Here is a 12,222-nt window from a genome sequence, read left to right on the forward strand (position 1 = left end):
ACTGTGTAGCTAATGTCTTCACACGATGCGTCGCAACAAATACGCTACCAGCGTTGTTGATGTTCCTCACTTGTCGGGTGATGCGGTACTATGAGAACGGTACTATGCATTGCGGACAAGGTAAGACTGCTAAGCGGTATTTGTTGGCTTCTTAGTTGACATCTTGCAAGCGGATGACAACCCGCTAGCTGGTCGCCAAGTTCAACAGCGACACCCGCCAGACGCAATAAGGCCAAGCAAATACCACTGACAGCCAAGCGTATAAAAAGCAGTCATGCTGAGCAGCCGAAAAAAATTAATAAGCGGTTTCGAAAGGGAAGTAGTATGCTTTCAGTAAGAAAAGATGGAGCTTCGGGAATACGATCAGATAGTTCATTGAAATTGAACAAAGTTGGTCACAGTTAAAAATTTTCAAGTCGAAACTTCTGCCTTTGCTGCTTTATTATAGAATCAATTATAGCAAATTCGCAAATGTATCTAAGTGTCTTAAAAGACCATCGCGAATTATCATACTAGATACAATAATTCCGAAAGGATATTTTATGAGTATTTCAAGTACTTCTTTGCCGAGTATATGTATTGTATTGTGTTACGATTTCGAAGTATCTCTGCCCAGCCCTGGTACGCGCTTCACCTTACGTAAAGAGGAATCGGTCGGGTCGTAGCATGGTCGATTCTTAACCTTTGCGCACTGCGTCACAACGAAGTTACAGCCCAGTGGAGTCGATCGCCCAACGCAATCGATCGCACCCATGCAAACGCATAGACCTATAGTTGGCGACTTATGAGACTCGTTCCCTCTCTGCTCTCTATCTTTCATCTCGCCCATCCCCCTCCCATGCGCAGGGTAGCAAACCGGCTGCCTGTAGGCTGGTTAACCGCCCTACCGTTCTTTTCCTATTTTTCTTCCTTATGAGACCCGTATCTACAGACAACGGTACAACTTGTTAGCCTACAAGACGACGTTTTTATTGGTTGACGACTCATGTTTCTTCAAGCATGCTGTACAGCGACGCTTCATGCCATGGCTGAAGGCGTGAAGGAAGACGAGCCACTAGACCGCAGTGGCAAAACCGACGCGATTTTGGCTCCTGTCGAACACGGTGTAGTAACTCTGCGTGAATAAGGCACCGAGGATCCAGAGTTCTGATCTTTCCTCCTCTGAGATTCTGGTGAAGCATTGCACGCCGCCTTGCACTGGGATCTGGAAAGAAAGAACAGCATGCTAGAACGGCTGGAAGATCTGGTGGTAAAGGGCCTAATTTCTGCCATTGAGTTTTAGTAAGGCACGTCAGGGGCTTCAAGTTAATCGAGTTTTTGATGAAGAATTAAGATGGATGCCTGCTTACCTTGATAGTGTAGTCTTCTCCTTTGAGCGGAAAGGCCTTCCCATTCAGATTGAAGGTGATTGGTGGCAGCTTTGAAATCTCGTTGCAGTCTACCTCATACTAGAATAGTTAAAAGCATAGAGACGGTAAATTACCATATGCGAAGGTCAAACATACAAAGCTCTCTGTAGAATGTTGACATACTATAATCGCGATAAACAACCTGTGGAAACATGATTCCTACTTTCAAAGCTTGTTTATCACGATTATCCTAAAGTTCTCGATTATTGTGGCAGAATGACTGACTCGTTTCGCATTGTCGCAAGGAGACAAACGAATCTAAAGTCTTTTTTTTTGTAACATTGCAGTTCAGGTACATGACGTGGTCATCAGGCGATGTTTTTACATATGCTTCTGTAAGAAATGTTTACTTCCCAGTTTGATGCCGGCAAACCGGAGACCAATTGCAGGCTTTTGTGAGAAACATGCCATCTATGATTTTCCTTCTTGTATCCTCTATTCTGGGGCTCATTTCCTTTCAGTGGAGGGCGCAGCAGTAAAACGTGCCCCCTCGCCTTTATACACAACGCCGCAACTCGCATTTTTCCCTGAATGTAGAATCCTGCACATCTATGGTAAATCAACGTCCAGGAGGCCGTTTTAACTAGCGCGAGAGTATGCGGTGTTCGTGTGGTGGGTTCCGGACATTAGGTTCGCAGCTATTTAGATCGCAGGAGGTATATACAGAACGAACTTATAGAGGCTAGATGAAGCAAATACTTGATACGTACATATCCAGGACCCGTGCGCTTGGCACCGATAACTTTGTGAAGAGTTTCCACGTCTTTTGGGGGCCCGCTGACGAATGATGTCCCGGAATCGACGACGGCATTGCAGCCGCCAATGCAGAGCTTCGTGCCTTTGACGTCCATGCTGTTGAACAGAGGTTGAAGTAATTCATAGTGCATAAGGAAAGCGCGGAAAGTGAACACGTCGCACCTAATTTAGCTTCATCCTATTTGACTAAATTATATTTCGTAGGTTTTTGGGCCTGATGAAAGAGAACCTTCCCTGCAAGTCGTTTTGTGCGCTGAGCGAAGGTTACCGCATTAATACGCATAGCGATATTTTAGGTAGGTTCGAGCAGTGATGCAATTTCTAGTTATGCTATTTCGGACATGTGCCTGCAATGTGCCATTCCTGCTCTATACGGCGTGCTTGTGGCTTGATGCCAGCCTATTCAAGTCACGAACCACTCAGTCGCAATTGGGTAGCAAGATTCTCTCCCCACTCATCCATAGAGCATTCCAACTATGTGTTATCTGTTGAAGTCACACGTTTGTGGTAGAAAAAAAACGTCACTACCCCCTACGATGTAAAAAAAGGCGCCAACATTTATACTAGGGACAACAGAACCCATTTTTCTAGAATATGCAAACTTGACCGGAAGCCGTGAGTCTCAGCTCTGCCAACAAAAGCATACTGCACCGCTGGCCCACTCGTCCCGACCGTATTTGCTACTGAAATAGTTGGAAAGACAACTGACTTGTCCATGGTGATCTGCCAGTGACCGGCCTTGTTGACGGCAACATAATGTACGTCGCCCGTGTAGCGTCTTGTGTTGATGCCTCCGAAATAGATTTCTCCGCCATTTTGCTCGCTGGGCTGCTTGCTCAGGTGAAGCGAGAACACGGCTTGTCGAACAACGCCCTGTTTCACCATTGCGTCGAACAGTGGCAGCTGGTTGTTTTGTGAGATGCTCGGGAAGGCCAAGCCGAAGATGCCGTCGTACTTGGCGTTCTTGAACAGCTTGCCGTCCGAGTGATCCATCTCGGCGAACTTGTACTGCTGAACAGTGGCCGGCCCGATGCCCACGTTGTCAATGCTAGTAAAACCCCGAACGATGCCACCACTGTAGCGAATCCGGATGGACCGTCCGTTTTTGGTGTACGTGCTGGACTTGGTGCTGTCGTACTTTGCGTGGTCACCTGTGAACATGCAAGTACAAATAAGAACGCCTGACATCGTCCTTTGCTTCGTACATAACTGATGCTAAATATGAATACACACGATGTTATATAGATGACCAGCGCATATACTTACGGCAGGCCATGCTGTCATCGCATTTTGCCGACGGCACCCAGAAGTTGCTGGATCCCGTGTCCATGAAGAGCTTGAACGTTTGAGGAGGAGTGCCGATAGTCAGGACTCCGTAGTACTGCATCTGTTTGGGAAAGTTAAAAAAGAAGGAAGTCCTAATTGATGTGGCATTTTGATTCCCTGATGTTTAATAATAGTAAACAGCAACCTGTAGCTCGCTATACTTGTCAATAAAGCTGTATAGACGCGGAGACTTTGTCATTATTTAAGACTCTTGACGATCTAATGATAAGCTTACTTTCTACTTCTTAATTGTTGATCCACTTAAGAGTTCCGTGGAACTACCACATATTGTTTAGAGTTTTCCGAAGAAGCATGCATGAGTGCCTTCCTCCAGCTGCTGCACATCGTTGCACGTACGTCAGCCCAGGGACACCTCCAAGTGGTATGCTGCGAATTTCGGGAGGCTAAACCAACGAACACGTTCAACTGGTGGATTCCCAGATAGTAACGGCTGTCTTCAAGCGAAATTGCGTTTAGATTACCAAAATCGATTCGCTTTGACAATGGCGTTATAATGCAGCGCGTAGTAATTCAAGTGAGATGATGAGAAGAATTTGAACATGCTATGCAGTCGGCGCGGATCGACTACGGTGACTATACTCAGTTGAAGTTTCTTGCATTGTTCGAGCGAGAATTTTCTGATCATAAACTGTGCATGTAGTAAAAGAAGGGGAAACGAATTGATTTGATGCACGACTTGATATAGGTGGTTGGAACATAAGATGTATTTCTGGTCACTTGCTAAGAGCTGCTGCCCCGCCGTGGTGGTCTAGTGGCTAAGGTACTCGGCTGCTGACCCACAGATCACGGGTTCGAATCCCGGCTGCGGTGGCTGCATTTCTGATGGAGGCAGAAATGTTGTAGGCCCGTGTGCTCAGATTTGGGTGCACGTTAAAGAACCCCAGGTGGTCGAAATTTCCGGAGTCCTCCACTACGGCGTCTCTCATAATCATATGGTGGTTTTGGGACGTTAAACCCCACATATCAATCAATCAAATCAAGAGCTGCTGTGTTTACCTAAGCAAAGAGCAGTAAGACATTAGGGCCCTCGAGCAACGGTATAAGGTTGTGTCGTTAGGATATAATATAGGCATAAGCACGCAGTAAATAGCATTGGGGATATTGTATCTCTTTGTCTTACACCCTTCTTTATTGGTATGCTGTGGCTTGATTTATGGTACACTATGGTGGCAGTTGATCCACTGTAGATTTCTTCCAGGATGTTTATATATGTTTCGTACACACCCTGATTCCGCAGTGTCTGCATGATAGCTGATATCTCTACTGAATCATATGCCTTCTCGTAATCTATAAAGGCTTTGTATAGTGGTTGGGTGTATCCTGAGCATTTTTATCACGTGATTTATGTATGAATGAATGAGGCCTAGAATGGAAAGTTAGGGATAAGAGTTAATGGAGAGTACCTTATTAAGCAACGCTTCACCGATAAAATTGCGTTGCTGAGTAACCAAGGGGGCGAATAGCAACTCCTGAATACTGAATTAGACAAGGAGAGCAGATATGTAGGTCCTAAAGTTGATCTACAGAAAACGAAAGTAGTGCACAACAACCTCAGAAGAGGACAGCGCTTCGAGATAGGTAGCCATACACTTGAAGTTGTAAAAGAGCACGTCTACCTATAGGACAGGTAGTAACCGTGGATCCGAACCACGAGACTGAAGTAACTAGAAGAATGGGGTGGAGCGCATTCAGCAAGCACGGTTCTCAAATAATGACTCGTAGACTGGCACTATCCCTCAAGTGGAAGGTATATAACAACTGCATCTTGCCTGTACTTACCTACAGAGTGGAAACCTGGAGGCTTACAAAGAGGATTCAGTTTAAGGTGAGGATGATGCAGCGAGCGACGGAAAGGAAAATGATAGGTGTAGTTCTCAGAGACAAAAAGAGAGCAAAGTGGCTCTGGGAACGAACCGGGTTAAAGTATATCATATATAGTTGAAATCTAGAAGTATAAATAGACGTGGGCCAGGCACGTAGCGCATAGGCAGGATAATGGTTTGTCATTAAGGGTAGCTGACTGGATTCCCAGAAAAGGCAAGGGTATGAGGGGGAGACAGAAAGTTAGGTGGGCAGATGGGAATAGGAAGTTTGCTGGTGTACAATGGTAGTTGCAAGCACAGGAGCGAGTGGACTGGCGGAACCTTGGAGAAAGAAGCCTTTGTCCTGCAGTGGGCGTAGTCAGGCTGCTGCTGCTGCTGATGACGATGATGATGATAGGCATAATAAGAAAGTGAGCTGCTGCAGCAGCTCATTCAATACAGTATGCATCTCATGACTTGGACAATTTAGGAAACATGCTTGTGCGAGGGCAGAAATTGTGAAACATTATACATTTGCGTATATTCATATGAGAAGCCCAGCATCGATTCACAGCCAGGTCTTACGGTGCTCTTTGATTTCAGTGCAACGAAAGGCTTACGCGCAAGTTACAAGCTTACCAGTCTGTTATGGTACTGCAACACTGATGAAGTCATGAAATATTTTCATCACGATAGATTGACTTTACATTGAGAGCGAGGCACGATTGTTGTAATCAAAATTTGGAGATTTCTTTGTACAAGGTTTGTTTCAAGAATATACTAGATGTCTTGAATGAAATGAGACATAATTGCGTGGCTTCGTAACTGACCCTGCCGTTAGCGACTTTGTATGAAAGTCTTACGTTCTGGTAATTGTTCAGGACCACAGGAATGGGGTCGCCAGGTGCTCGTGCAAGCTTGAGCTCGGTGACATTACGCAAATTCAATCCCAGTTGGATGCTGAAAAGAATACGAAATGAATAAATGCTCTTGCTGTAGAAAAAAAAAACATTTTCAAGTTCCTGTACATCGGTCAGCAAAAAATATGGAACTCACTCATGAAATATATTTTCCTTTCGAACTAACTCTCACACACACTCACCGAAAATTTCTTGGCGCGGAATCACTCAAACTCAGGTTCACTACAATTTTTTCAACCGAACATCACTTCCTTGGACTCACTCGAACTCATGGCTCAGTCTGAGTCTGAGCGAGTCGACCGATGAGTGAGATTGCGTATCTATGTTCCTGTACAACGGAATCATTTCGCATAGCTATGACAATATATATATTGAAATATTATGTTGCTAAACGTGATATTTATTCCCTGTGCCCACAGCTTATGTGGAGTGTGCTGTCGGCTGTGTTCGCCACTTGTGCAATGGTAAATATTCTTCCAACGAATATACGAAGCTGGTTAATTTTTTAGACACCTTATAACGGGGTTGAGATGTTTGAATGTGGAAACTTGGAACGGAAAGCAGGAAAAAAGTACTCACTTCTGCAATATCTAGAGTTATTGCATATTCCCACAGAAGCCGTATACAGTAGCTCTAGCAATATACGGCCTATACTGCCATCTTACTGTGTAAGATGGCGGTACATGCAAATAAAAAATAATTACCGTAGCTTACACCGATGGCGCATTGCTAAAGAGACAGCGGAGCTGACGGGCACTTTGCCAATTTAAGTTCTGCCAATTTTATGTTTCTTTATTCTTCTCTTTCTATCCTTTTTAATCTTCCCTGTGTTTTTGGTCCACGTACTTTTCGTCTCAGTTTCTTTCTTTCTTTCTTTCTTTCTTTCTTTCTTTCTTTCTTTCTTTCTTTCTTTCTTTCTTTCTTTCTTTCTTTCTTTCTTGCATTCTTTCTTTATTTATTTCTTTCACTCTTCTTTCTTTTTTAGTTTTTTCTTTTTTTTTCTTTTCTTTCTTTCTTTTTTTTTCTTTTTCTTTTCTTTCTTATTTTTCTTTTTCTTTTCTTTCTTATTTTTCTTGCTTTCTTTCTTTTCTTTCTTTCTTTTTTCGTTTCTTTCATTCTTCCTTTCTTTCTTACTTTTTCTTTTCTTTCTTTTTCTTTTTTTCTTGTTTCTTTTTTACCCCTTTTTGTTTTCTTTCTTTTTCTTTATTTCTTTTTCATTGAATATCTCCTCCTTTCTGCCTTTGTACGCCGTGCTTCGCTCCCTCTCATTATGCTTTGAGGGGTGCAGTTGTAGGCTTCGAAAGAGTTTTCGCCGGCCGAGTTTCGTTAGCGCACGCCAAAAAAAAAAAAAAAACAAATCACGCATTTCCGTGTATCACACGCTCCTCACAGCAGTGCTGGCAGCTTTGAAGGGTAGTGCATATTTGTTTTAACTTAACAGATGAATGTATGGGCTAACATATCAGAGACACGTCACAATGATTTATTAGTAGTGTGCTGGTATGGCTTAGGCTTCATTTACCAATGTTAAGCAGCAAGCAATACAAACTTCATTTGCTTGAGGCTGTGGCATGACTGCACCACTTTGTCGCGTCATGTGATTGTCAGTTGAGGCACTGTGCGTCTAGGGTGCGCAATGCGATGATGCATCAGGCTGCGCCTACCAACGCACGATTGCCGGCAGATAGAAATATATATGTGTTTTGATCGTTTGCATATAGTTATTATTGCGATAGCAATGATATGGACACTCTCGGCTGGATTTTGCCGCCGGCGCTGATGTGGGCGTCGGCGTCGCTCACCGTATATGTATACGTATCTATATACACCACGGCAACGACATTTGGAAGATATCTTGGGGCAGCTCCAACCTTGAGGATAAGCTAAGACCATGGTCATCAGGACCCCGGACTCTGCCCGAGATCAAGGCACCCAGGACAAAAGACGCCTGTCCTGTTTTCGAAATGAGGACGTTTATTTTCTCTCGAACTTAATGTTTATTCCGACCCATTTTTTTTTCACTCTTCAAACTTCAGTCGGCCGTTTTGCTCCCTGGGAACAGCGTGGGAGCTCTGTTAGAAATTTTGCCTATTACAATTTATACATTGTAGAGCGTTAACAATTTTGGCAGTACGATAGAAGGCGATACCTTTAAGCTTTTTGCAGAGCAATAAAATAACAACTCGTAGTACAACTCGGTTGATGGCCGCATTGTGGCCTGCGCAAACTACTCACCTCAGCTGTCCAAGAGAGCCACTGATCAGCGTGCAAAGTAACAGGAGCGTGGCCTGGGACGACACCGGGGTGGACATTGTGGCGGAAACTCCGCTGCAAGGGCCGCTACAACTGCTCGATGGTGCCAATGGTTCGTGCTTTATTAGGCGTCTTATCGGAATGAAACAAAACACCGTCGACTGCAGCATCAGCGTCGCGCGTTATTTTGCTTGTTCTCTATAAATTCACCGCCCTGTGGATGATTTGCATTTGTTTTTTCTGGCGGTCGACATCAACAAAACAATGGCTCTGCGATATCGAGTGGATATCGGGCAATCGTCTTCAGACTCATAAAGAGGCAAATTTTATGCGTTTAATGAAATAATAATCTTAGCGTTAACTGCACACAACCTCTTATCCAAACAGTGCGTTTTTTAGAGCATCGGGACATAGCAACTACTACTAGATGGTCTTATCATGTCTGATTTGCTACATTGTTTTGTGAATCTTCCCCTTTTCCCCCTCAAGAAAAAAAAGCATAGTACCCTGTGCGTATATCGCTGAACCATTTTGACCAAATTAGCTTTTTATAGGATGTACGTACGTAGGATTAAATTAACATTCTTTCATTCTATAGCAATCAAAGTGTAGTTGCTGTAGATAGGTGTCATTTTTACGACCATCTTTAGCAACAAGACATTGAAGCCTTCGCAGTGTTGATTACATTCTCATTGTGCATCAGTTCCGTTGACCTGAGCAAGAATGCTGATGACTTTCATGAAAATAAATACCTATATTCAATACAAGCTTCATTGCTTTAGGACTGCAAAACTTACGCTGAACGGGCAATTAATGCGAAAATTTTACGTTGGTAAAAGTTAATGCGAGCGATGGAATAATACTGAGTTTATATGATCAAAAAATATTATTGCCAATATTCTATGTGACGACGTTCGTAATGCTATCGTTATCGGCCAGGATGGCATTATCTGATTCAGCGATTTGCTTATTATTTTTTGCAAGAATAGCAAATGATTCAATGGGAAAAACAAGCCTTTGTCTTTACGTGTGCAACTGGAGATGCTGTCGGCGTTTTTTCGTGCATGTATTGTTTGATAAGGTACCTGTATGCGCAAGCTCTAAATATTGAGTATCGACCATCCCGTCTCGTATTGGATGCTTCCAAACACATTCGACATTTTGAAATACTGTAAAGTTGAACAAGCAGTCGCTAAAAGTTTCTACTTTTCTTGCTTTAAAAGGCTTCCGAGTGGTAACTGCGCATGCGCACCGTATAAGACGTAACGCCACCAGATCGAAACCTCAAGTCTGTTTCTTTTTCCCCAGTTACTTATTTTGAATTTAAGTAGATGACCGCAATACATGCTCTCAGAGCGAATGTGTTGGTATATAAATTAATCATGCTGAAGTCTTCAGGCATTTGAGAAGACATAGTAACACAGAGGACGAATTACGCCTCATGATTACTGAACTGGACACAGAAAGCAGAAAAGTTAGGTGGGCCCGGAAAGCTCAAGACCGGGTTGATTGTCGGATCATGGGAGAGGCCTTTACCCTGCAATGGGCGTATTCACTATGATGATGATGATGATGATGATGATGATGATGATGATGATGATGATGCAATATACCTGAAAATGGTAAAGAGAGAAGGAATATAAGGTAAGAAGGAGGTTAACTAGATTACGTCTAGTTTGATAACATGCGCATGGTGAAACCGTATTTTTAAAATCCTCTTCATCAGCCTGATTATTCCCATTGCAGGGCAAAGGCTTCTCCCATGATCCGCAAATCAAACTGGTCTTGTACTTTCTGCTGCCACGTTATATCTGCGAACGTCTTAATTTTTAATCTCATCGGTCCACCAAAGTTTTTGTCTCCCCTTCGTGCTCTTGCCTTCCGTGGGAATTCAGTCGGTTACCCTTGATGACCAACGCTTATCCTGCCTACGTGCTACGTGTCCGGCCCATGTCCATTTATTTTTCTTGATTTCAACTACGATATCCTTAACCCCGGTTTGTTCCCTGATCCACTCTGCTCTCTTCTTGTCTCTTAAGGTTACACCTATCATTTTCTTTTTCATTGCTCGCTGCGTCGTCCTCAATTTAAGCTTAATCCTCTTTGTAAGCCCCCAGGCTTCTGCTCTGTAGGTAGGTACCACAAGATGCAGCTGTTATATACCTTCTTCTTGCGGGTTAGTGGCAGATTAAGATTCATGATTAGAGAATGCTGGCAGAATGAGACTCACTCGATTCTTATTTTCATACTTATTTCACTCTCAAGGTTCGGCTCCTCGGTTACTACTTGTACTGAGTAGACATATTCCTCAACAATTTCCAGTGTCTTTACACCTATTGCAAAACGTTGTTTTCTGCCGAGGCTGTTGAAGTTACTTTAGTTTTCTGCATATTATTTTCAGATCTACTTTTTTCCTTTCGTGTTGAGTTCAGAAATAATGAGCTGTAATTCGTCCCCCGCGTTACTCAACAAGGCAATGTCATCAAGAAATTGAATGCTATATACTAAGATACTCTCCATTAACTTTTGTTCCTATTTCTTTCCATCCTTGGACCCTCAAAACCTCATGTAAACACGCGGTGAACAGCATTGGAGAGATCATGTCTCCCTGACTTACACATGTGTTGCGGAATGAGCTCCTCCATCCCATTCCAATGTCATTCAGGTGAGTTTCAACAATGCCACAATTCCATTCCTTTCAATTCCTCGGGTATGTGCCACATGGCCGGGTATGTGCCATATGTGATTGAGGCTTAGTACAGAAACGATGAGAACACACATGAACAATTTTAACGCGTAAGCGCTAAGAAAAACCTGACATCGGTATTGTTGACCCGACGAATGCAAAGAATAAATGTCATGGTCCCAGCAAGAATCAAACTCCAACATTCTGCGTGGCAATCAATTATTCTACCACACAGCCGCGCGAGGTCTCGGAACTACTTTTCAAATCGACCCCAATGGTTATGAAACGTCAGTTGTGTTTGCGCAACTGACGTTTGCAGTGTTGGATATGCAATTTCATAAACATTGCATACATACTCCTATGATACAGCTGTCACGTCGAGTTGACGTCGATTCTCGTAGTAAGATGCCATTCGCTGAAGTTGATTCATGCAGCAATGTCCAGGGCTACCATCCTCACGAGCACTAGCGCTTCAGACAGGCTTACTTTTTTTCTTGTGTTTCTAATACACATGTTCCTGTTGACATCTTTGTTCAAGTGCCAAACAAGTGGTTATATAAACATCTGAAACTCTTCAACGTATATATCTGCGTAGAAGATTTTCTTTACAATTGTTCGACAATTTAGAGCAATGTACTTTACTATGGGAGAGAAATAAGCGGTCCCAGTTTTATACGTGCACCTGTGTTAAGGAAACTCATGTATTTGGCGTTATTTCATGATGTGTCGCTCAATCAATACATTATACAAGATGTTCACCATCTCTCCGTATGATTCGCATAACGTCGATACCCAAGGTACGTGGGGTCGGTCGAATTTTAGTATTTTATTTACATCTTTCTCGACTTTTCGGTCACGCACATGATGATGGTTTTTCGCTCACGGCCACTGACACCGACGCCGGTATTTCTGCGAAACGAGCTCTTTAACGCTATCGCTTCAACATCCGAAATTAAGAAAGAAGAAAAAAGACGTATTTACAATGTACACGGAGAGTCCTTCAGCCAAGATGGGGGCACACGAACAACAACACGAGCGCTATTGCAATT

At 43.2% G+C, this 12,222-nt stretch overlaps 1 protein-coding gene across 1 annotated transcript; it reads right to left on the reverse strand.

Moving 5' to 3' along the window:
- Nucleotides 1-944: 944 nt before the first annotated feature.
- Nucleotides 945-8,625, reverse strand: LOC119176763 (lysosomal aspartic protease). Its single transcript, XM_037428120.2, has 7 exons — nt 8,470-8,625; nt 6,178-6,274; nt 3,432-3,552; nt 2,875-3,316; nt 2,120-2,261; nt 1,350-1,448; nt 945-1,204 (listed from the first exon to the last, which is right to left on the reverse strand). Exons 1-7 carry the CDS (start codon nt 8,544-8,546, stop codon nt 1,055-1,057), a joined length of 1,128 nt encoding a protein of 375 aa, XP_037284017.2. The 5' UTR covers nt 8,547-8,625; the 3' UTR covers nt 945-1,054.
- Between the last annotated feature and the right edge of the window lie 3,597 nt (nt 8,626-12,222).

This window comes from Rhipicephalus microplus, chromosome X (genome assembly GCF_043290135.1).
Source record: "Rhipicephalus microplus isolate Deutch F79 chromosome X, USDA_Rmic, whole genome shotgun sequence".
NCBI classification, from domain to species: Eukaryota; Metazoa; Arthropoda; class Arachnida; order Ixodida; family Ixodidae; genus Rhipicephalus; species Rhipicephalus microplus.